Genomic DNA, 27,640 nt, shown 5'->3' with positions numbered 1-27,640 from the left:
AAAGCTTTCCCTGGGGCGGTGTCTCTTACAGGGGTCTTACTGGCGGCAATGTATAGTCTATCATATGCTGAAAAATGGTGTTAAACCCACAACAACATTTTTTTTATGAGCCTGCCTTGTCAGAAGCAAGACATAGCAGTCACTCTGGTTTCAGAATGTATGTTAAATAACAGCTTCTTTCCATGGATGGATGGTCATATGAGCATTTGGCTTTTGTTAAATGCCTTTCGATGATGTCTGGTTGGTCCAGATGTGCAATATGGCCACCACACTGGCCATTGTGAAATAATCATTATTGCTATTTATGAATGAAAAGTAATATTGCCATAAGGGTTTTGCCAAAACACTTCTTATGATGTCTAGTTGTGGTGATCTGTGTCCAGTATGGTGGCCAGCTTGAAAACTTTGTTACTGCTTTATACCCAACATGCCAACTATACTGATTTATCTAGAATAGTCTCATATTCTCATGGCAAAAAAAATAATTATACCCCAAAAACATTATTGCACATTCCATGTTCAGTAGTAATTTTACAATCATTTTCAGTTGAATTCTGAAATCCATTAGTTAGATATTCTTCATTTCTGGTATCAACAGCTGCCACTTTGAAGTTGATTTGAAACGTGCTCAATTTATTGTAATGGATAAAGTTTTGAATAAAAAATATAATTTGGACAATGAACTTATTTTCAGGCAAGAGAGCACAAGTCCCTTTGAGAAACACTTGTTTGAATGTTATATTTTAATGTATTAATACCATGGTTCTGATGTATTAGTTTGTCATGTGATCATGTGATGTCATTCATTTCCTGAATGAAAATGGCTAACCCAAGTGACACATTTCAGGTTTATTTCAAAGAAAATACCAAGGATACTATGATTATATTGTTCATGTGATGGACAGATTTGGATTTGATTTATTGTCTGTCATATACACACAGCAACATGCCCTTCAGTCAACACTTTGATCAATATTTCTTAAGCATTGCAGTTACCACATCTACTCACTTATAAGACAAGTACAATTGCAAACTGCACAGACCCAGGTCTGCCATCACATAATGTGTTGATCTGGGTCTGTGCAGTTTATTATTAGGAGTAATCTGTAGAACAAATGGCATAGACCCTGATCTGCAGGTGGATTATTCTATGGCAGATCAGGATCTTTGTTGTTTGTAGTTAAACTCATAAGGAAGTATATATGGTAGGTTGTCCATTGTTGGGCTTCATACAAGCATTATGCATTAGCAGAGATGCACATTTATGAAAATACTATTTTATCAACTGTAATTGAACAGAACTGAGCTAGCTAGATTCCTGTCTCTTCTTTTGCTGTCATAAACAGCTGTCCACACACATGTTCACAAACAACTATCCACAGACACACACATAAAAAAATGAAGGAAGTTTCCATTATGATACCTTGACCAATTTCTACTACCAAACTTGTACTAAGCACTTGCATACATGGCTAAGGCATTGATTTTTCAGGTTTCTTGGAGTTCACAGAGTGGCTTGATGGAACTAGTCATACACAGAATTGTACTTTATCCCAAATTCCACATTATTAACCTGTCTGCCCCTGATCATGTTGGCTGTTGTAGGCAGATTTAATGAAGCGCCTTGAGGTTTTTAAATGTGCCTATCTGCTCCATGGATGACATTAATTTAAGCCTGGATGGTTCTTTTCTTGTTCATTTTGGGAAGGCCAAGTCAGCTGATTTCAGGCTGATTAGTAACAAATCAACCAAAGACTTCCTTTTCAGTGCTTAAATGGTAGCTGGCCATCATTTAAAGAATAACCATAAATAAAGCTTTATGGGTTTTTTCAGTGGGGGAGGGGGTGTCTTTCCAAACAAAGTTTTTGTTTCTTCAGGTTCAAGATAATTTTAAAAAAAATATTATAATGGACATAAGTTCTTTTTTTCTATGACTTGGCAAGAATATTTTTTCATGTTAATTGGTGTATTTTTTAAAATATTCCATTCCCCCCTCCTCAAATTGTTGGTCCTTTTGAAGTGACACCTTAAAGAATCCATAGAAATCTAAAGATAATGTACAAAGAAATAATGATATTTTTTTTATAAAGGAAGAGAATTCGAGACAAATGATTCTTTTGCATCTGCTCTGGTTTTGGTTAATATTGACAGAGAAGGCCCCTTGCACTGCTAATTTGTTCATAACAGTAGCAGTGTGATGAAAACTAATGAGAAAACTATAAATATAGCTGCCATTATTGCAGTTGTAATTAAGAAGGCACCTGCAGGTGTCACTGTATCTCGTTGGGGTCTGATATCATTATCACCAATACATTATCATTATCACCAATACATGCAGGCGGTCAGAGTACTGCATGTTCTGATAATGCAAAGAAGCATACATGTTCTACTGATTACTCCTAACAAATTGGACCGACCCAGATCTGCCAGCGCATTATGTCACAGTAGATCTGGATCTATGTAGTTTTGCAGTTGAACTTGACTTATAAGTGAGTATACATGGTACTAATACTGGTGTATTGCATAACAAAGGTCAACTTAATGCACTTAGTTTGAAATTTATAAGGCTAATTTACTTGGCGTTAAAACCTCAGCATTATGAAAATCAGATAACTAAATATCATGTCAGACCAGACACTTTATGGACGTGAATGTTAATTGGAAAAATTTTTAATTCTGAAGGATGTATGGTAGGTTCATGTAGGGCTGTCATGTTTATAACCAACTGTAATGTTTGCATGACCATAGAAACATGAAACAATTCTGTTCATATGTGATTGATCCAGAACTTGCCATTTGTGACAGTTGTGACTTGTTTTCACTTAGGATGTCGATAGGAAATGTTAAATCAAAGTTCAAAAATAAATATTAAAAAAAATAATTTGGATTCCTTGATACAGCTACTATATTTGTCCATTTTCCCGAAAGCTTCTGCATGAATTTTGACAGAATGCTGACCACCATGTTAATATATAAATGATTTCAGCAAGATGAGGTGTATTATGGAATATGGACTGTCTCATGCTCTAATGATTATATAAATGATTTCAGCAAGATGAGGTGTATTATAGAATATGGACTGACTCATGCTCTAATGATTATATAATTGATATTTATCTTGTCAAGATTAAAGCAAGAATCACACCTTTCCATATCCAGGTGAACTGAATCTGTCCAGGTATATAAATTGCCTTAAAGGCTAGAGGCAGATGAAAGGTTACAAAATGTGTATTTGATAACTACACTCTTAAAACAAAGGCTAAACCCATGACAATATCACCTCACAGACATCTCGAGGGTTGGTGGTTCTTTCCGGGGTTTTCCCAGGTTCTTCCTCCACCATTGATACTGGCTGCCATATATAGCCTATCATGTGCTGAAAAATGGCGTTAAACCCCACAACAACAACAACAACCTCACAGACATAATGTAGAAATGTGCAGATTTGATCACCTAGAAAAGTGGTTCCTAACCTGTGGTCTGTGCACCAGGTCCACTGGGAGCTGGTTGGTTATTCCAAGAAGTTATGAGTTTATTTAGTACAGCTGTTAGTATGTGGGGGTCTACAAAATTTTTTGAAGTTAAGAAGTGGTCCACATATTTAAAAAGACATGGGAACCACTGATCTTGAATTTTAAAAGCAAATAAATATAGATTTTGTTAATTTTCACATCCGGGATTTGTGAACAGATTAGATATATGAAAGTAGTTCGTACTACCACTTACATAAAAAGAAATTATGCAGGCATAATCCCCTCTCCCCCAGCATAGTCAGTTGTTTGGCTATTGCATGAAACAACAGGATTCATTTCCAGAGTTATTCCATTGTATACGTGGTTACAGCAAATAGAAATTAATTTGGAAATTGTTGTTTTTCCTGGTTTCAGTGACATTTAAACTTATTTTAGCTTTCAGAGGAAAATGGTTACAATTACAATGGTAATAGTAATCTCAATTGGAGATGACTTGCACGATGATACGAGTGAACAAGTAACAAATACAGTACACTTTGATCCATAGATTAATCCAGTCAGGCAATAGATAATGGGGAGCCCTGAGTGGCCGAGTAGTCTAATGCGCTCTCCGTTATAGATCACTGCCATCTCACCTCTGTCACATGGGTTCGAGTCTTGGATTTGGCCAATGTGGATATGTGAGAAAGCTTGCCAGTAGCTTCTCGAGGGTCGGTGGTTCTTTCTGGGGATTTCCCGGGTTCTTCCTCCGCCATTAATACTGGCCACCATGCCTAGCCTATCGTGTGCTGAAAAATGGCATTAAACCCTACAACAACAACAACAATAGATAATGCCCTGAGTGGCTGAGTGGTCTAAAGCGCTTTCCGTTACAGATCACTGCCATTTCACCTCTGACTGTGTGGGTTCGAATCTCGGATTCGGCCAATGTGGGTATGTGAGAAAGCTTGCTAGTAACTTCTTATGGGTCGGTGGTTCTTTCCGGGTTTTTTCCAGGTTCTTCCTCCACCAATAATACTGGCCACCATGTATAGCCTATCGTTTGCTGAAAAATGGCATTAAACCCTACAACAACAACAACAATAAATAATGGAGTAGTCCTCAATTCACCTTGGATCTAGAACTGATTTACGCTTCAAAAATAATATTTTAGAATATAAATTTTACTCCCAAAAAAACATTTAAAATTGTCTTATGTTTTTTTATACTTGAAATGGACTATAGAAGTCATATGTGTTGCTAGGTTGATTAGTGTGAAATGTGGAACACTTCAACCACTGCTCATTTTAATATGTCTTTGTGGTATTGTTAATCTTGATTCCTGTGTGTTCATGTGATGACTGAAACAGGCAAGTTTTTGCTACCTCGTTTATGCTGTGCATGCAGTAGCAGGTAAAAATCGTCCACAGATAAGGATATAGGTGATGTGTGAGGCAGGTTAGAGCTGTCCTACGTTGGTCGTCCACACTGGAAAACATCATACTGTAATAGGAATGCGAGAAAGATTTGTCTATCCCAGGGAAAACTCTTTGGATAACTTTGTCCTGTGAGTGAGATAAATAGACTCTGTAGATATTTGTTTATATGGGTAAAATACCGTTATATCTAGAAGTTGAGGATTTCCTCACATTTGAGGAATTCATCAAATTTATTTCAAGAATTAAGGGACTCTAGTGTTTGTCATTTAAAACTTGGGAAATCTTTTTTTCAGCCTTATTATTGACCGCTGTAGTGGTTAGAGTGTCTGCTTCAGATGTGGTAGGTCATGGGTTCAAGCCTGACCAAGTCATACTAAAGATGGTATTAGCAGCTGCCTTGCTTGGCGCTCAGCATTAGGAGGTTAGTGTTAGGACTGGTTGTCCTGGTGTCGGGGATAATGTAAGTAGATAGGACATGTTGCCACATGTCTGCAGCATGATGCCCAAGTGCTAGACATCACTAAACTGCCACACTGCAGATGTTGTAGCGATATGACTGAAAAATTGTTAAAGAGTTGTTAAAAATTTAAATAACAACAGACACACACAGAGCCTGTTTTTATGTTATCTGCCTCACACTAATCCAAATATATTAAGAAACAGCACAAGCAAAATAATGCTAGGTCAAGTTTTGAGGAAAATGTTGAGAATTTGTGTGAATTATCAGCCAGTTCTTCATTTGATGAATTGATCTTTGATCGCGCCCTTATTTTCTTTAAAAATGGAGAGAAAAAAAGCTTTTTTCAGGGGTCTTGCAAAAGAATAGCTATTTCTGAATAGTCTCAATATATGTAAAGGAATGAACCCTGTATCCTTTATCTGTGTATTTCCTACATTGCTTAAATAGATATAACCTTGGCTAGATGCCTCCATTAGATTTACTGGTGTACCTGCAGCATTTTGGTTTGGTTTGGACAATGTGTTTGTCCTTGTGTCTTTATGTTAGATTTATTGGTGTACCTGCAGCATTTTGGTTTGGTTTGGACAAGGTGTTTGTCCTTGGGTCTTTACGTTAGCTCAGTTTTGGGGGACAATTGTACTAAAGTGTTTTTCTCAGTAACACAACATTGCAGCCAACCCAACCTAGCCTGAGAAATGAAGGCAGAATAAAGCTTGCTTAACCACTGAGCTTCCACACTTCTCCCTCTTTGATAGATGACTACATATTTGCATTCTTCCCACTCACTTGATCCCCTGGTTATTCTACAGTTTGTTTTACAGTTATTGCAGGATGGCAATATTGCAGGATGGCAATATACAGTATTCCTGGCTATAAATAGGGAGTTCTATTACTGTAGCCCAGCAGGGGAGCTAATTTAAAGTAATCTTATTGGTCAGGCATGCTCCATCACAACAAACTAAACCTTGTTGGTGCCAAAGTTTACCTGACTGGTGTAAAATAGTTTGAATTTCACCAGAAATCTCTGTCGCTAAACCATGTAAACATGCTGATCGCATACAGTCCAAAATAGAAATAGGATTATACCAGTCAAGGCCCCAACTATGGCAAGTTTTTTTTTCCTTAGGAAAACATATCAAAACATACTTGATTAAAGTGCAAGTCAAATGGTTATGGCAAAATTGATAATGTATGCGGAAAAACAATACAACAGATACTTCCACAAGCGAGATCAAAGCATGATAGGCACTTGAGTACCGGTAGGTTCTAGCACACATGCAGATATATGTGGCTCTCATGGTTGGGTTACATTTTTCAGATTGGAATAAAAGAGGGCATAATTAGTATTTATAATGATTACACTGAAACCAAATTAAAAGATAAAGCTGAACACAAATTTCACTTAATAAAACTTACTTAATTAGTACTTGTTTATTCAAGAATTGCCTCTTGCAGGCTACAGTGACATTTTCACATTATAATTTCATCCAGTGTTGTTATTTACAGTGTACTGAGAATGTTGTCTGGAAAGAAATTTTAACAAAATATGTGACTTATTACAAGTTGAGAATTTCATGATGTTAATTCAAATTTCCATGTACTAATCACCATTTCTGAGATCAATAAATGATAAGTTGAGGTTTCATTTATGATATTGCATAGGTGGTTTCCATCATATTCATTAAATCGGGGCAATTTGTTGTATAGCAACGGGGGGGGGGGGGGCATGCCTGACTCATTGTTCTAAGTGGGTTCACGAGTTTCCCAGGTATGAGTTATTGAGGGAGTGGTTTAAAATCTAAATGTGTGAAATACTTTGTTATTAATATTTAAATGTTAATAATAACTGAATGCTTGACATACTGTGTTGTTTATATCTAAATGTGTGAAATATTAGTATATAAATGTGTGAAATACTGTGTTAAAGCTAACTGTGAAATATTAATATCTAAAAGTATGAAATATTAATCTCTAAATGTGTGAAATATTAATCTCTAAATGTGTGAAATACTTTCAATATCAAAATGTGTGAAATATTGTGTTAATATATAAATGTGTGAAATATTAATCTCTAATGTGTGAAATATTATCTAAATGTGTGAAATATTAATCTCTAAATGTGTGAAATACTGTGTTAATATATAAATGTGTGAAATATTAATCTCAAAATGTGTGAAATATTAATCTCTAAATGTGTGAAATATTAATATCTAAACGTGTGAAATGTTGTGTTAATATCTAAATGTTTGAATTACTGTTTTTATATATAAATGTGTGAAATACTGTGTTCATATATAAATGTGTAAAATATTAATCTCAAATGTGTGAAATATTAATCTCAAAATGTGTGAAATATTAATGTCTAAATGTGTGAAATATTAATTTCTGAATGTGTGAAATATTAATGTCTAAATGAGTGAAATACTGTGTTAATATCTAAATATGTGAAATAGTAATATCTGTGAAATACTGTATTAATATCTAAATGTGTGAAATATTAATGTCTAAATGTGTGAAGTACTGTGTTAATATATAAATGTGTGAAATATTAATGTCTAAATGTGTGAAGTACTGTGTTAATATATAAATGTGTGAAATATTAATGTCTAAATGTGTGAAATACTGATATAATAGACATATGTAATGAAACTTTCAACAGCAGAGATCTACACAGCTTTGAGTGCAATATGTGGTTGACCTTGTGATGGTGACTGGTCTTTTTTTGCTTGCTGCAAGTTCTAAAATAATAATAATAATAATAATAATAATAATAATAATAATAATAATGATAATGACTATGAAAAGAAAGTCATGCATTTAGATGCATGGAACTACTCCCTCTGAGCCTCTATTATCTACCTATTTGTGTACTTGTATACAGTTGTGCACTTTTACACAATCACATACAACTCCTAATTACATTCTGGTGGAAAAAAATAAATGGAGAGAGTAATAATAACCTAAACTGTGATATGAACATAATGAACAGTAAATAGTACAATTACATGCCTCGACTTAGGTACATGTATATACAGTACAAGATAGTGAGACACTTAGGTACATGTATATACAGTACAAGATAGTGAGACACTTAGGTACATGTATATACAGTACAAGATAGTGAGACACTTAGGTACATGTATATATAGTACAAGATAGTGAGACATCGGTATATACAGTACAAGATAGTGAGATGTCGGTAGTTAAGCACAGTCTTGTTGTCAGAGATAAAATAACAGTAAGAACATGATCTTTTTTGCCATATTCTGCTGATAAAATATTCTTTATCACTGCTGAATATCACCTTGATCCCAGAATGTATTGTTTATTAGTGTATGTGGGTTGTTTTGCTTTTGGTTATGTTGGTTTTAAGAGCAATTAAAACACATTATTGGTTGTTTATGTCATGAAATGGGGGCTCAGTGCCATTCCCAAGGACACATTGAGGACTGGGCAGGTATTGAACCCATTAGCCTTGGATTACAAAACATGTTCTACCAACTAGGCTACTGGGGCTCCAGTGTAGATGTATATGGTACTTATCCTAGCAAGGAGGCTCCAGTGTATATGTTTGTGGTACTTACCCCAGCATGGAGGATCCACTGTACATGTATGTGGTACTTATCCTAGCAAGGAGGATCCAGTGTAGTTGTATATGGTACTTATCCTAGCAAGGAGGCTCCAGTGTATATGTTTGTGGTACTTACCCCAGCATGGAGGATCCACTGTACATGTATGTGGTACTTACGCTAGCAAGGAGGATCCAGTGTACATGTATGTGGTACTTACCCTAGCAAGGAGGATCCAGTGTACATGTATTTGGTAATTATCCTAGCAGGTTTAGTGGGGATATACATGTAGTGGAAAGAACTGCTAGTTTGGCACAAATGTTGCAAGCCATGGGTGACAATCCATGCTGGTCCTGTATGACCAGTGGCTTCATATGCTGAAATTTGCTTGTTTATCATGAATATGCATAAGTGTGCTAAACTAATTACTGTGAACTCCATTAATTTTTCTCACCACTGTGACCCACTTGACCATTTTTGCTGTTTGAATGAGTGAATCAAAGTTTCTTTTCCAAACACAGATACTTGTCAATTGAAAAAATGGACACTTCAGTTGATTCGTAGGAGATAGTTACTTTTTGTTGGTGATGACTTATTTTTCTTCATGCATAATCGCAAAAGACATGGAAATCTTGATATAGGCAGCCATGGGTGAAAAATCTATATAGTGGATACTCCCCATAGCAGTGGGACTGTGGAGCTCAGAGGGATGGAGAGGATCTAGTGGAAAGACCTGCTGCTGGTTGTGAGTGGTTAATTAGCATACCACAAAAAGCTTGATTCAAGTGCCTTTGCCACACTTCTGTATTAAGATACGACTGATGCAATTTGCAGTCACCTCTTCTCTTCCCTTGATGCAATGCCATTGCTTGGGGTGGGGAAGGAGGATGATATTAATTATCATATACTTCCTGCTGGTGCCCACATGCTGGTAAAGAATAATGTTTAGAGTATTGAAGATTTTATTTATTTTTATTTTTGGGAATTTATTTATCCATGTATCTTTCTAATATCTATAGATAATATTAATTGTTGAGAGAATTAAGCTAAAGGATTCTTTGACAGTGCATGGCTCTAAAATTAGGGGTAGTCCACTAGACAAGGGCTAGTATGTTTAATTAGTTGTAGTCCACTAGACAAGGGCTAGTATGTTTAATTAGTGGTAGTCCACTAGACAAGGGCTAGTATGTTTAACTAGTTGTCGTCCACTAGACAAGGGCTAGTATGTTTAATTAGTGGTAGTCCACTAGACAAGGGCTAGTATGTTTAATTTAGTGGTAGTCCACTAGACTAGGGCTAGTATGTTTAATTAGTTGTAGTCCACTAGACTAGGGCTAGTATGTTTAACTAGTTGTAGTCCACTAGACTAGGGCTAGTATGTTTAATTAGTTGTAGTCCACTAGACTAGGGCTAGTATGTTTAACTAGTTGTTGTCCACTAGACTAGGGCTAGTATGTTTAATTAGTTGTAGTCCACTAGACTAGGGCTAGTATGTTTAACTAGTTGTCGTCCACTAGACTAGGGCTAGTATGTTTAATTAGTTGTAATCCACTAGACTAGGGCTAGTATGTTTAACTAGTTGTCGTCCACTAGACAAGGGCTAGTATATTTAATTAGTGGTAGTCCACTAGACAAGGGCTAGTATGTTTAATTAGTGGTAGTCCACTAGACAAGGGCTAGTATGTTTAATTAGTGGTAGTCCACTAGACTAGGGCTAGTATGTTTAATTAGTTGTAGTCCACTAGACTAGGGCTAGTATGTTTAACTAGTTGTAGTCCACTAGACTAGGGCTAGTATGTTTAATTAGTTGTAGTCCACTAGACTAGGGCTAGTATGTTTAACTAGTTGTTGTCCACTAGACTAGGGCTAGTATGTTTAATTAGTTGTAGTCCACTAGACTAGGGCTAGTATGTTTAACTAGTTGTCGTCCACTAGACTAGGGCTAGTATGTTTAATTAGTTGTAATCCACTAGACTAGGGCTAGTATGTTTAATTAGTTGTAGTCCACTAGACTAGGGCTAGTATGTTTACTGAAGGATAAGCATGCTTTGTTTCTCTGATAGTCCTCCTAGACCAGGGATAGGCAAAATATGGCCTGGATTTATTTCTTAATTTACATAATAGGGTGTGGCTTAAAAAATCACTTAACTGGCTTCTGCCCTGGAGGAAGTTTGCCAATGCCTATCCTAGATGGTTCATGGGAATATTGATAACCACCTCCATTTAATAATAATTTTCTCAATATTTTAAGAGTTCACTGATGCAAATAAATGTGTTTTCTCAGGGAAGCACAAGCTATAATTGATTCATAATAATCAGTTATATATAGTTGCTTTAATGGTGGCCAACATTATTTTTAGGGGATTAGTAATAACTATAGGGACCTAACTGAATTCAAAATGTACCCATTCTCCGGGATATAAAACAAATCAGGTTTGATTAATGCCTTGAAGAAATCCTAACATGAATTGTTTTTTAAAAAAATACATTTATTGGTATATGAATATTGTCAAGGTTATATCATGCTGATTGAGGGAACTAAGGTGTATTGTTGAAGGACACACCATAGTAGCCAATCCAGACTAATTTGGTGGGAACTGAATCCACACACTACTGGACACAAGTCCAATGTCTTAGCCACTGACTAAGACTTAAGTGTAAAGTACAGACCACTAATCAGTCTTGGAAAAAAATGGCCTGAGTCTTATTTCAATGGAAGAGTTTTCTGTTCTGCAGTAAAATATGGTTCTTTCCAGGGATTTCCCGGGTTCTTCCTCCACCATTAATACTGGCTGCCATGTATAGCCTATTGTGTGCTGAAAAATGGCATTAAACCCTGCAACTACAACAACAACAAAGCTTATTAAAGCAAAGTCAACTTATAAATCATGAATATAGATACTAACAGAAAGCTTGATATCCATTCTGTTTATGTATGTAATTTTCGTAAAAGTATCTTGAGATTCAATGAATTTATTTCATCTTCTGAATACCATATAAAGTCAATGGTAAATCTTCCAGCTGACCACAAATATGGCAGTTGATAATGTCACTCGGTTTAATGACCAAGATCAGTTTAATTTGTAGACACCTTTTGTGGGAAACTGCTGAGAACTTTTTTCACATCATGAATAACGGCTTTAGTTTTTTTATCTCACTTTTTCTTTGCTTGCAGAAAATTCTCATATCTAATTCCTTTGTTACTCATGATTTACAGTTATTGCAGTTGCTTTGTTTCTAAGCAGTTAACTCCCTTTTTATTAGGTCATCCTTGTAATGTCTTCTATCATTGTTAGCTGAACTACATGTAGGCTGAGATTGCAGTCATTTGAGAGAACAGTTTCTGCAACGGTAAAGAAGTTTACTGATGTATTTAGAGTACAATAGAGATAGCTGGTCTAATTACAAACAATAAACCTCATTTAGCCCAACTAAATAACTAGCATTGTAATCTCTATCAATAAACGTTATTCAATCCAACCAAATAACTAGCATTGTAGTCTCTATCAATAAACCTCATTCAGCCCAACCAAATAACTAGCATTGTAATCTCTATCAGTAAACCTCATTCAGCCCAACCAAATAACTAGCATTGTAATCTGTATCAATAAACCTCATTCAGCCCAACCAAATAACTAGCATTGTAATCTCTATCAATAAACCTCTTTTAGCCCAACCAAATAACTAGCATTGTAATCTGTCAATAAACCTTATTCAGCCCAACCACTGAACCAGATAACTAGCATTGTAATCTCTATCAATATACCTCATTCAGCCCAACCAAATAACTAGCACTGTAATCTCTAGTCAGACATGGCAAGTTATATTCATGTTTATTGTGTATAGCAAGGAGAGTTTACTCATCATAGACTTTATTAGGTGTGTTAACAATAGAGTCAGTTAATTGCAATTTATTTCTGAATACCATGAGACTATTGAATTAAAGTGAGTCTAGGATTTACCGTTTCTTCCCATGTGTAAGGTGTACACAATTGCAAGCATTGTATGCACCTACCTAATGACTGCCCATCTTTATTCAAAAGACATTGTCAAGTTAAGGAAGCTGTTGCTGAGTATGGGAGTATCTCAGGGCAACATATTATCATTGACCCTTTTCAACATAAAATCAACAATAGTAAAATGTATCAGTCCTGGAACTGACCATCGTTATATGTAGATAAAAAAAATATGCATAATATTGAACATTAGCAGCTGATATTCTTAAACTGAGTTTAAAATCTGGTTTGATGAAAAGTTGTTAAAATTGTCCAAATAAACTGTTTGCACATCTATGAATTACATAAAAAATTTAAGATGACCCAAAACATTTATCTTGATGGTTCTCTTATTCATTTTTTGAAGGAGAGCATAATTTTAAGACTTGTTCTTGACTCTAAGGAAACTTTCTGGATACCTCAGGAATAAATGCCTAAATGCCATTGAGTTAATAAAAGTCTTGGCAAACACAGATTGGGGAGGATCTTAATCCAGCTCTACAGGACATCTCAACTGGACCACCGTTTGATTATGTATGTATGGCTCATCTAAAACATCTCACCTGAAGTGGATCTGATACAGTCAGCAACTTCAGCTATGTCCATGAGGATTTAGAATTTCCTCTTAAGAAAGTCTCCATCCTGTGACAGATGATCCATCACTTTCTCTCTGTCAAATGAAATGTGCTCTTCAGTATATGAGGTCAAACCTTGTTTCCTCAGAAACCTAGTTTTGTCCTTAAACTAGAAGCATAAAAATATAAATCTTGCCAATTTTGCAATTCCCCGTTACCAAAGTTAGAGTAAATTGCCTTGCCTAAGACAAAACACACTAACCAACCCAGGCTGTGCCTGTAGTAGGAATTGAACTTGCATACTTTTGGTCACAAATCCAGGATGTAGCTCCATATTCTTTATTTCTTTTTGATTCGTCTGCTTAAGTTACTTTATTTAAGCAGGAGATAATATTGATCAATGAGAAGCTTGCTGCAGTGCCTGATTGATAAAATCATGCATTTTGATCACTTGGAGCTAGCATACAGAGGACAAGATAGCTGTTATATCAGAGACTGGAAAGTCACTTGTCCAAATTGATATGGCAAGTGAAAATTTCCAGTGGTAAAGTGAATTTTCCAGTCAGTCAGTTTGGTCTCCGTTTTCGATTACTTGGAATTGGTGTTATAAGTGTCCCAGACATATTTCCAGAGAAAATATTATAAATAAATACAAATATTGTCACAAGTGCATGAATACGTAAGTAGTTTGTTTCTACTGTTATGACTGAATAACTTAGTCGATTTTAATCAATCCATATCCATGTTACAAAGGTTTGGTAAATATTGTTTAAGCATAATTATTTGTACAGCTACGGTGTCAGAGAGGAGGATATTTCCATCTGTCACCAGTTAATCAATGATATTGCATGGTTAAAAGTGGAAATTAAGTGGTCATCTGTTGGTAAAGTGAAATCTGAAGTGTTAAGGACACCCTAACAACAATCACTGTAGGATTCAGTATTATTAACAGTAAGTATTTGTTCCAGTGAGCTACAAATGCTTCTTATCTTTTACTATGACCTAAAGCTTTTATGAAATTTTTCATTTTTTTATTTTTTCAAACTCTACTATTATTTGGCACCATTCAAGCCCTCAACAGGGCCTTGGTGGATTTTGAGCTGGAAATGAAATATATATGGCAATAGCTTGCATCATTTGAAAATTATCACGCCATATTTGTATGGACATTTGTTTAAAACTCTGAGCAGATAGCATGACAGTTGGATGGATGAATATGATTACAATATCCCGGATGCTCGTTAAAATGCATACATGTATTTCAGACAGATGTTATGGTCAGTGGCTCAGTTTCAAGCTGACTATTAGGGCCATTTTAGTACTAAATTGCTAATTAAGCCTTGGTATAGAGGGCATCTTCTTAAGATGGCCAAAGTCTTGTCCCAGCAGAATCAGTGTTGTCCCATGACCACCATTACCACACACTTCCTTGTCCAGATGGGTAACAGCAGTTGGAGTCCTCTACTTGTTCAGCCATTAAAGCCATCAATAGTCCACTTGGGACTGTGCATTACAATGCAGTGTATTTTTTAATCGTCCACTTGGGACTATGCTTTACAATGCAGTGTATTTAGTAGTCCAGTTGGGACTATGTTTTACAATGCAGTGTATTTAAGCCATTAACCCCACATGCCACCTATATGCGTCATGAAGCAGTACCCCACTTCTGAGCAAAGTAACATCAGAATCATGTATGATATACCAAGCAGGTACTGAAAAGGGACAAGATGTAGTCATATAGTGATATCAGATAATATAGACTTTCTGCTCTTGCTAAAAAATTACTATGGAAAAATTAAATTTGAGACCTGATTTCATTAGTCCAAAAATTATGGGGTTTTGAACTGGAGTTTTCATCTGGATTTTAGACTTTTTGGCCTTATATCTAAATCAAACCAATCTGAACTGCTCATGGACAGATGAACATTTGCAAAAGCTAGGATAGGTTTCACATTTGGTAGTAAATGGGTCCAAGACACAAAAATCATAGGTCCAATATGCAACAAAAAAAACAAAAAAACATAAACCCAGCGAATTTTCACCCTTCTGCACTTGTGCAGCCAAAATAGACAATTGTGGAAAATGTCATTTATATATCTACATATCAGTTACATAATTTCTTGGAAACTGTTCTGTTTGGATCCATTTAGAAGCAACTGAAAATATGTTTACTATACCTATTTCAGGCAAAAATTAATAGAATGGGCTGGTGGGAATGAGTTAATAATTTATGTATAGTCATTGTGAAAATTGATTTTGCATACTTCTTTATGTTAAATATTGACTGTTACCTGCAGTGTTCTCTTTTTAAACAGATATCAAGATCGTTGAGGTCATATTACGGGTCCAGGACAAGAATGACGAGAAGCCGAGATTTCGGAATTCCCCAGTCCCTTTCCTTGCCACAGTATCCACTAATCCCAGTAAAGGTGACACAGTCTATACACTGTATGCAGAAGATCCAGATTCCAACTCCAACCTTCGTTACAACTTGGAGTCGGGTAAGTTGACTTGGTGCTCATGGGAAGTTTTTAGAAGATGCGATTGTGTGGGATTGGCACTGATTTCTAAAAGCCTGCATAAAAAAATTTCAAATTATATTTGCAAGCCTTACCTATGTTTACTTTGTTAAATCTACCTAATATTTACAAAATTATACCCTTTTAGACATATAGAGGGAAAGAATTCCCTCCACTCCCCAGTTGCAGTCTAGAATATATCTTGCTGTTTTTAATGTTAAATATAAATCTTGAAGATACAGTTACTCTGAGGTATGTAAGGGTTATGTTCCGGGGACCTCTATATATGTCTGTTTTTATGTTAAATGTAAATCTTGGAGATACAGGTACTCTGAGGTATGTAAGAGTTATGTTTCGGGGACCTCTACATATGTCTGTTTTTACGTAAGTTGGGTTTTACTAGGCTACATATGGCCTTGACAATCAAATGAAGGGTACCTTGAACAAAACACAATAAAAATCATTAAGATAATGATAAAATGTAATAGAAATGATTTATACACGAGAGGAGAAGCAGAACTATATACTGTGGGTGTAATTTATTTCACTACAAGATGTCTTGTGATGTCTAGTTGGTCCTAATGAAAATAGTGCTGATCTGATGTTCAATATGGCCACCAAGATTGCCATCTGTGTTGTGACCATTTTGAAAATCTTGTTATTGCTACTCCTTCTAAACGGAAAGTTATGGAGTTTTGACCAGAAGATTTCCTATGTTGTCTAGTTGGTCCTAAATGAAACGGTGTCCATGTGATGTGGCTATCACAGTGGCAGTCTTGAAAATCTCGGTGTGGCTGCTGCACCTAAATGAAAAGTGATAGAGTTTTTTCCAGAAGCTTTTTGTAATGTCTAGTTGTCATAAAGGAATATGGCACTGAACTGATGTCCAATATGGCCACCACAGTAGCCATCTTGAAGATCTTGTTATTACAAATCCCCCTGAATCATAATATTTCCATGGAATTTTCACAGACAGGCATCATTTGATGTATAGTTTGTCCAAAATGAAAATAGTTTTATTCTGATGTCCAGTGTGGCCACAAAAGTGGCCATCTTGAAAATGTTACTACTCCATATGAATGGATGTTTGTATCAAAATGAGTTTTTACTAAACGGCTTTCTATGATGTCCAGATGGTTGTATGGTGCCATTATGACATTCAAATATGTCTGCCATATTAGCCATCTTGAAAATCTTATCACTATTTCTGCTGAATGAATGGTCATATTAACATGTGGTTTTCACTGAAAGACTTGTTGCAATATAGCTGGATGTAAATGACAATGGTGCCGAGTCAACTTCAAATATGATTGCCACAACGGTCATCTTGAACATCTTGTTATTACTACACCACTGTTCATATTGAAATTGCACTTCTTATGATTTCTAGTTGTTACTTAAAATAGCAACAGTGCCAATCTGATATCAAATATGGCCACTATGACATCCATCTTGAAAATTTTGTTATTCTTGTTCCTCCACAATAGAAAGTCATATCAACATGGACTTTCCAACAGAAGACTTATAATAATGCTTTGTTGGTCCTAAATGAAAATGGTGCCAAGCTGATGTGCAATTTGTCCATCGCAGAAGTTAATTTGAAAATCTTGTTATCGCTGATGAATATCAATGATGGTTTCAACGCTTAGTGTTTGACGAATAAATGGTCTTGGTTTAAATTCCTGGAGAATTTTTTTTCATCCACTAGAGAATCCGTCCTTTTGAGGGACTCTTTCTTATTATCTGCAGTACATATCAATTTTACTAAATTCTTTTATCCACTTAATCATTTTTTGACAGTTTATATCAACCACTAGTGTTTTCAGATTCAGTGTCACCAGTGAGAAACCTGGAACAACTTTATGATGTCACTTATCCATCTTTCACCCTAATCTGAACAAATTAATATTAGGTGTAGAATAATTATGCATACCATATATACTTGCTTATACGGCGAGTCCAAATACAGATTCCGTAGACCCAGATCTGACGTTACATATTGCATGGGTAGATCTGGGTCTGTGTAGCTTGTTAGGAGTAATGAGTAGAACAAACAACATAGACTTCAATCTGCAGGCACATAAGGATCTTTGTTGTCTGCTGTTTTATTTTTCTTTTAATGTTCTCTGGAGTTTTATTTTTCTTTTAATGTTCTCTTCAGTTTTATTCAGCTTAAAAGCAAGTGCATACAGTAGTTTCAAGTCTGTAAAGCAATACAAATTTAAGTTTTTCAGGCAGCTTTAAAAAGCATAGTGAATTACATACCAGATTGCAGACTGCCTTTGAGTTTCATATTATCTAAAACCTGTTTGAATGGTAAAATTTGTGAAAGTCTTTGTTGCACACAACTGATAAAATTGCAAGATTACTGTATCAACAAAATTCTCTAGGAGGATTTAGACTACTGACACCAACTCCAATGTAAAAATATTCATATAACATATGTATTTTGAAATAGGACAGCATATTCATACACATTATGTGGGATCTCATCACCTATTATTAATATTATTACGTTGTAAAAAATAGTTCCAGTATTTGAGTTAAAGGACTCTTTCTTCTTTAAAGCTAAAAATAAAAGCATAATCAAATACTGGAGTTGATCGGGAAAACTGTATCATGGGTATGTTTCATCAGTGAATAACAATTTTGTGTTCAAAGTTCATTTCTTGGATGCTGCTTATTTTCCAGATCACTGCCATCTCACCTCTGTCTGCGTAGGTTCGAGTCTTTGATTCAGCCATTGTGGGTATGTGAGAAAGCTTGCCAGTAGCTTCTCGTGGGTCGGTGGTTCTTTCTGGGGTTTTCCTGGGTTCTTCCTTCACCATTAATACTGGCTGCCATGTATAGCCTATTGTGTGCTGAAAAATGGCGTTCAGCCCTACAACAACAACAACTTATTTTCCAGTCATAAACTTCATAATGAGTTGCATCTCTGTCACTAATAATAAGATCACAGTGACCTGAATTTTATGCTTTACAAACATGTTATTATGATCATATTGGCAGACTCCCTAGCCTACTCAGAAGGCCCTTTCTGACTAATACAAACATTTATTATGATCATATTGGCAGACACCCTAGCCTACTCAGAAGGCCCTTTCTGGTCAATACAAAAATGTTATTATGACAATAATGGCAGACTCCCTAGCCTACTCAGAAGGCCCTTTCTGACCAATGTAATTGGAAGTATGGTGGTAAACTTGCCATGTTAACAGTTGTCATTTTCACCTGAAATTTGAGTAGGGAACATATTTTAAAAGCTATTTCTGTATACATCCTAACACATCAACTTGCAGGTGATTGTCAAATAACCTAATGCCTAGTTGTGTTAGAAACATCGTTTTTCATTGGCTATTTGGCTCGCGCATGAGCAGAAGGGTAAAAGTTGGAATTATTTTTTTCTTTTTTTTTTTCTTAACTGACCCATTATTTTTGTATGAAGACTTTTTTTTCTTAACTGACCCATTATTTTTGTATGAAGACCACTCTTTATTCCAAATGCCCATCTTATCCTACTTTTTACAAAGGTTCATCTGTCTGTCTGCAGTTCACACCAGTCTGCCTTAATTAGATCTGAAACCAATCATTTTGGATGGAAAAAAATCAGGTCCAAAAAATTAGGTTTTTCCCTCTGTATTTTGTAGTGCAACTAGAACTTCCAGATTATTTGGTGTCATTGTAGAGCTACATCTGTCTGCCTTTCTATAATACCACCCACTTTAGTGTATTTTACATGACCTTGACGCTACAGAGCTCTGCAGTAGGCTACTACCTTCTGCCACGTAAACTCGTTGGCAGGGGTTAATGTGTTAATGGCTATAGATTGTGTAATTTGTTGTTACCCCCAGCAGTGTAACTGTGTATTATGCATGTGAATGAGTATAGGACATGAATGAGTAGACTGAATGCTGGGTAATTTTCATGGGAGGCCTTACCAGTCATGTGAATGAGTATAGGACATGAATGAGTGGACTGAATGCTGGGTACTTTTCATGGGAGGCCTTACCAGTCATGTGAATGAGTATAGGACATGAATGAGTAGACTGAATGCTGGGTACTTTTCATGGGAGGCCTTACCAGTCATATGAATGAGTATAGGACATGAATGAGTGGACTGAATGTTGGGTACTTTTCATGGGAGGCCTTACCAGTCATGTGGTAGTTAATCAATGTAATTGCAACATGAACTACGTTCTTACTGCCTGGTGTCACTCCAGTGTTACTCAAAACTTGTGACTTTCTCCTAGTAATATCTGACTTTCAGGGGTGGGTGATGATAATAGCTTGTCAAGCATATTTTAAGAATTAGGATTTTTAATTAAAAAACCACCACTCCCAAAACAACAATAATTTCTGTTTTTTTTATCAACTCAATGTAGTGCTTCTGCTTTGATATGATTGAATTAACTGTTGGGGGTGGGGGGTCGCCCTGGCGCAGTGGGTAGATGGGTATATTTGACATTGCAAACATTTCAGATTTGCAGATGCTGTTGGAAGTGAAAGTTGGAATGTCTAACTTTTTGTTAAAACCTTTTTAATATGGGTTGCTTGTGTTTTACTTGATTTGCAAAACATTCATTGAAATTAGGGTTTAAATATTGACCAATCAGAATGATAGATGCAGTGTTTTTTCTGCGTCTGATTATCATTGACCAAAAACAGTGAGTAGTAAATAATGTATGTTGTTTACAAGTGAAGCATTTATTCAAGGCCCTTTCTGACCAGTTCTCATAGTTTGTCACTTTTTGGATGGTGCCTACAGCTGACACGTAAGGTCAGCAGCGTGCGTTTGCTGTTGGTTTGTTCCTGGCCAGCAACATTTGTAGCAAAGTTTTGAACACTATAATGTCCTGTGCCTCCAGAGCATGGACACTGGTACAATATATACTCACTTATAAGTCAAGTCAAACTGCAAACAATAAAGATCCTGATCTGCCATATCATAATGACCATGCTGACCAAGGTCTGTGTTGTTTGTTCTACTGATTACTCGTAACAAACTGCACAGACTCAGATCTGCCAGAGCATAATGCCACAGATCTGGCTCTGTGCAGTTTGCAGCTAGACTTCACTTTCAAGGAAGTATATAAAGTAATGATTGATCACTTTCACATTTATCTCCAGAGTGAGTTAAATCAGTGCTCTTTTCCTGCTTATTAGGCACTGGATAATCAGATAACATGTTACATTTGCACATGTAATTTAAAATTATTTTTACTTTGTCTTTAGGAGGAGAAGGCAAGTTCCAGATGGTCACAGAACAGGATCATGTCACCCAGGACATAGTTGGGAAGATTGTTACAACTGTCAGTGGTTCAGGGCAGTTTTTGGAAGGGATGGAATACACGTTGGTTGTTTCTGCCCAGGACCTAGCTGCAGGTTTAAGTAATCCACAGAAATCTGACTTTGCACTTGTTAAGGTCCTCGTTGGTTTCCGACCCCCACAGCTCTTTGAGAATCCTTATCAAGGTCAGGTCATGGAAAACAGTGCAGTGGGATACAAGTAAGTTGAACTTTACTCTGGCCCTATCTCATGCAAGATTTAATTAATTTTTAAAAATATTGTTCATGTTCAAATTGCAAAGACAGGTGTCGCAGTGGTGTTGTATTGTGGTTTTTGTTGTTGTTGTCTTTGTTGGAATAATTGTCAACATTAAGTTTTTATTTTCTTGCCTGCAGAACATTGATGATGCATAGGCATAATTTTTTAAATTGCCTTGTTGTTGGCACAGGTGGCAACATTACATTCTTTGCATATAGCTTGCTTTCTCTGACTTCTGTTGCATGTACAGTCTATAAAACTTGATGTGTGTATTCATTTTGATAGGTAATGCTCATTACAGTCCAGAGAAAGACCAAAATGGCCTTCATTTCCTTTGACATATTGGGTTTTGTTAGGTGTTTTTTGGTTCAGCAACACAAGTAGATTATGAAGTGATGAGGTAATTCGGGTAAAGTGCTTTGACGAAGGCACAGAAGTCGACTGGACAGATCAGATCTTGTGATTTCAAGATGCATCCTTTCAGTCATGAAGCCAGCATGCTAACCACTGAGCTCCTACAGCATGCAGGAAATCAGGCCTGTTCTGAATCCTCACAGGACTTTGCAGGGTACAGCATGCAGGAAATCAGGCCTATTCTAAATCCTCACAGGACTTTGCAGGGTTGACTTTGGAATAGGCCTTTTTGGAGCAGGCAAATCAGGAATTCTTGTTATTTGATTTTCTACATTTTATGAAGTCAATTCATTTGAAGTTGTAAAATTTGATAGGTTCATTCAAACATTGACAGCAAAATTTGGTCACATTGACTTGAATTTATTTCTATTTCTTTGGCTGGTTTATTTGCATAGTTATGAGAACTTGAGAAATGTATTAATTTCTTAGGTCTTACAATTGTACTTTTCAAAAGTAGGCTACAGTGACCAACTTTTCTTGCTTCATTAGGAACCACGTGAAGTTTTCAGATTACAAAGCAGCAGACCAGTCATGGCAGAGCGTAGATTTCTTGTTTATTTGTTTCTTTCAGTAATAATTCCTTTTGAGCTTGGGTTTTTAATGTAAGTAAGAAAATACTGTGAAATTTTGTTCACAGGCATTTGGTAAACGGTAAAGCTTATGTACAGTTGAAAGCTCTCAAGTGCAGGAGTTGTAAAGTGGTAAGGAAACCTAGTACTCAAGACATACTTTGGAGTTGTTGATTTGTCAAGTGGTTTTATATTGGATAACTTGACAAACATTTCTTTTTAAAGTGTTTGATATTGATGATTATTTGTCTGGTATCAGCATCATAGTTTTGATATGAGCTTTTCAGATACCTTTCTGATACAACTCAAAAGATCCGGATAAGCAGCATATTTGCATATTTGATGCAGATAATTAAACTAAAGATATGTAATTTAAAAAAAAAAATGTATTCCAGTTACACAAAATAATTTAATTTTAAGTGCTAAATCCAAAGTTGCCATTGTATTACAGCTGTTGTAAGCATAATGCGTGTTGTTTGGAGGAAGGTTTGATCAATATAAACTGTGCTTTTTGGTTCAATTTCTGGATGCCTATTGCACATTTCAAATGATACTACTTGATCATGCTTAGAATGCTCTAATAGAACCATGTAATCAAACACACCAAAAATAGACAAGGTCACTTGGCTGTTTGATGCATTCTAAAAGGAATAATTAGCTTCTTGAGGATTAGGATTTTCTTTTAGTGTGTTTTTTTTTTGTTTTGTGATGTTCACAAACTACCCATTAAATTTTAAAAGAAATACAATTAGTTCCATGTCAGGTGGTGTACAATAACGCAATTTATCAAGTTCTTATCCAGAGTGCTGTGGCTTTATGTAGTATGTGTACCTGATGATATACTTACATGGCTTTATGTAGTATGTGTACCTGATGATATACTTACATGGCTTTATGTAGTATGTGTACCTGATGATATACTTACATGGCTTTATGTAGTATGTGTACCTGATGATATACTTACATGGCTTTATGTAGTATGTGTACCTGATGATATACTTACATGGCTTTATGTAGTATGTGTACCTGATGATATACTTACGTGGCTTTATGTAGCATGTGTACCTGATGTTATACTTACATGGCTTTATGTAGTATGTGTACCTGATGATATATTTACATGGCTTTGTGTAGTATGTGTACCTGATGATATACTTACATGGCTGTATGTAGTATGTGTACCTGATGATATACTTACGTGACTTTATGTATTATGTGTACCTGATGTTATACTTACATAGCTTTATGTAGTATGTGTACCTGATGATATACTTACATGGCATTATGTAGTATGTGTACCTGATGATATAATTACATGGCTTTATGTAGTATGTGTACCTGATGATATATTTACGTTAAATAGATCTGTAGCTGGAAAAATAAGGATAAAAATAATTAATTACATGTGACAGGAAATTATTGCAGAGTCTGTATGAGCAGATGGAGAGGCAGGTTGTCACTTTCTTGTGTCGACAACATCAACATTAGGATTTTCTGCTAAAGCTTTTGCAAAATATATAACATAGCATTAGGATGAAACCCATTTTTTAAAACATTTTGAATTCATTAAACAACACATTGATGTTGCTTATGTTAATACAGGCTTCAGACAGACAGTGGTTCTATCCTAGTAGTGAAGGCAAAGTGTTTCCAGGACAGCTTGGAGAACAAAGTGTCGTACCAGCTTCTTGATGCCTCAGGTCGATCATCAAGTCGTTTCAGCATCAGCAGCTCTGGTGAAATTGAGACCCTGCAAACCCTAGACTATGAGACTCCACCCAACCATTATGAGCTGAACATCACTGCCACTGAAATAGAGACCGGACTCACCAGTTCTGTTCCCGTAAGTTAAAACAGTGTCCTCGACACAATGTGTGGCTTTTGGATTTTAAAACCATTTGGGCTTTGCACTGTTTAGAAACATTACTGTGCAATTTGTCCCATCTATCTTGTTTCATTAAATTTGAGTGCATTTTCACAGAGATAAAGTTCTCATCCCTAGGCTAGTCTAATCAGACTAAATTTTGTACTACAATTTCTGTATGAAATAATTGATGAAGCAAGACAATGCTTATAGTGCTATAATTACATTTGGCCTCCATTTGGCCAAGTGAGTGCGGCTGCTTACCATGTATAGTGAGTATTGAAACTGATGGATATCAAGTCATATATATCTTGGTGAAATGATATAAAACAAGATAAAAAAACTCGTCTGCTTGTCCTTATGAGTGGTTGCAGTGTAAACATTAGGAATACAGTGATAAAGCAATACGCTCTGGGAATATTTACATTTTGGTGATGATACAATAATCACATCATCACCACCATATGCTTAATACAACTGGATAATTTGAGATAATTATGTAATTTTATACGTACATTAACATTCAGAATTGGGCACAACTGTTACTTGTTAACTGGATTATCGATTGGCTATATTTGTTCTTTCAGTTGTTTTTTATATAAAAAATGTCAGATTACACCTGGTAGTGATAATAAAATAGTTTTATTATATTATATAAATTTTTTAAAAAACAGTTATCATATTGCAGCTAGATTTAATAATGAAATACATTTTGCAATTATGCAGATGTTTTAAAAGCATGTAATACTAAGATGGGAGCCATGGTAGCTTAAATGCTAAAGTAGTTGACTTGTAATCTAAAGCCCGGGTTGGCTGAATTGGTATGTTCTTGGAAAAGGCACTTAGCTCCTATTTCCATGTCATGATATATCCAATAACATGTTAAAATGCCATTAACACCAACAAAAACAAAAATAAGCATTACTTGGTTGTCGTGTCAGAGTAGTAGCTCATCAGATATTTTTTCCATGAAAATATGCTAAGGATACATATTGGAATATATCAGGACCTATGTATTGTGATATATACTGTATTGTGATATATACTGTATTGTGACATCATGTATTGTGATATATACTGTATTATGACATGTATTGTGATATATACTGTATTGTGACATCATCAATTGTGATATATACTGTATTGTGACATCATGTATTATGATATATACTGTATTGTGACATCATGTATTGTGATATATACTGTATAGTGACATCATGTAGTGTGATATATACTGTATTGTGACTTCATCTGTTGTGATATATACTGTATTGTGACATCATGTATTGAGATATATATATATATACTGTACTATCATTGGTAATGTATACCTGTGAGATGTGGAGCCAGCAAGTCTGTAGGGATTCGGAACACTAATTATTAATTGAGCAGGGTGCCAGCTCAGAGGGGAGAACATTGGATACTGCTCTGAAAACTCTGAGATCAGGCCATTGACACTGATATCAGTATGGAAGTTTCCTTGTTAACACATTAACCCCTAGCAATGACTTAACGGGGCAGGAGGTAGTAGCCTACTGCCAAACTCTGTAGCGTCATGGTTATGCATGATACACTAAAGTGGGTGGTATTATAGAAAGGTAGACAGATGTAGCTCTACAATGATACCAAATAATCTGGAATATCTAGTTGCACTACAAAATACAGATAAAAAACCCTCATTTTTTTACCCGACTTTTTTCTACCCAAAATTCGCTCGTGGTCGGAATCCGATTTTGTGTCCGGATTTGAGACTTTTTGGTCTCAGATCTAAGGCAAACCAGTATGAACTGCAAACAGATGGATGAGCCTTTGCAAAAAGTAGGATAAGATGGGCATTTGGAATAAAGAGTGGTTTCCATACAAAAATAATGGCTCTGTTTAGCACAACAACAAAAAAGAAGAAAAAAAAGAACTTAAACTTTTACCCTTCTGCTCATGCGCAAGTCAAATAGCCAATGAAAAAGGATGTTTCTAACACAACTAGGCAGTATGTTATTGAAAGATGACTGGAGATTTGGTGTTTTCGAGTCTTTTCAGAAACAGCTTTCAAAATGTGTTTCCTACTCGATTTTTAGGCGAAAATGACAAAAACCTCCGGGGTTAATGTTAATTAACCAAAACTTGGATCAGTGTTTTGAACTTTTGCATAGATTTGTCTGTCCATTTACATGATTTTGATTTTCTCCAATTGGTCAGAATTACCCCATACCTGCCTAATGTGTGACTTAATTAAGGTAGCTTTTACTAGTACATAATTAAGGTAGCTTTTACTGGTATCCAACAAGAGGGACATGTATCTTGATAAAGTGCCACAAAGTATTCCATTTGGATCATTCAGAATGTTGGCACTAAGAGCACCTTGGTGCCCAGGGAGAAACACTTTCAATGTTGAGCAGTCACCTATGGATGCAGTTTAGAATATTATATCATTTTCATGTGAGCTCTTTTGAGTAATATGAGTACCTGGTAATTATTTTTTTAAAAATTACTTATGAACCATGTATATTTTAAAGGAATAGCCCTAACTTTAATCAATTATCTACACAATGTGAAAGGGGTTTACAAAACAGTATTTGATAGGTCTGAGCCCTAAACCAAATGCAAATTTTGAAGATGTAAACAAAGTGCATTTTCTTTAGCATCCAGATAATGTTACATTTTCTTCACTTGTTGCTGAAATCTTGAAATATTGTTTATTTTCCTCCAGTTGATTGTGAATGTTCTAGACGACAATGATAATAGACCAGTGTTCCAGCTCTCCACTTACACATTCACACTGAGTGAAGCAGTCCAAGTAAATGATACAGTGCCACCTTTGTATACAGGTTTGTGTCAAGTCACTCACTAATGTGAGGACAAAATATCCTAGCATTTACTTTTACTTTTCTTTAAATATTTGGGTCAGTGATTTGTGTATTCCTAGCTGATTGCTTGTATTGAACACCATGTCAGTGATCACCAGTGTTGAACACCATGTCAGTGATTACCTGTATTGAACACCATGTTAGTGATTACCTGTATTGAACACCATGTCAGTGATTACCTGTATTTAACAGTGTGTTAGTGATTACCTTTATTGAACACCATCAGTGATTACCAGTATTGAACACCATGTCAGTGATTACCTGTATTGAAGTGATTACCTGTATTGAACACCATTTCAGTGATTACCCATGTTGAACACCACATCAGTGATTACCTGTATTGAACACCATGTCAGTGATTACCTGTATTGAACA

The 27,640-nt window shown here is 35.7% G+C and overlaps 1 protein-coding gene across 1 annotated transcript in view; it reads left to right on the top strand.

Annotated features, from left to right (window-relative positions):
- Positions 1-27,640, top strand: part of LOC149787442 (neural-cadherin-like) — a 171,334-nt gene that overhangs the window by 37,266 nt on the left and 106,428 nt on the right. The window contains exons 2-5 of the mRNA XM_089978058.1: positions 15,806-15,991; positions 21,242-21,515; positions 24,140-24,380; positions 27,109-27,226. Coding sequence (XP_089834184.1) covers positions 15,806-15,991; positions 21,242-21,515; positions 24,140-24,380; positions 27,109-27,226 — 819 coding nt within the window. The remainder of the gene's footprint in view (positions 1-15,805; positions 15,992-21,241; positions 21,516-24,139; positions 24,381-27,108; positions 27,227-27,640) is intronic.

The sequence above is a fragment of the Sinohyriopsis cumingii genome, chromosome 12 (assembly GCF_028554795.1).
Source record: "Sinohyriopsis cumingii isolate HCF-2022 chromosome 12, ASM2855479v2, whole genome shotgun sequence".
Classification (NCBI taxonomy): Eukaryota; Metazoa; Mollusca; class Bivalvia; order Unionida; family Unionidae; genus Sinohyriopsis; species Sinohyriopsis cumingii.
The sequence above is the reverse complement of the archived record's forward strand: the minus strand, read 5'-3'. Positions and strand labels throughout refer to the sequence as shown.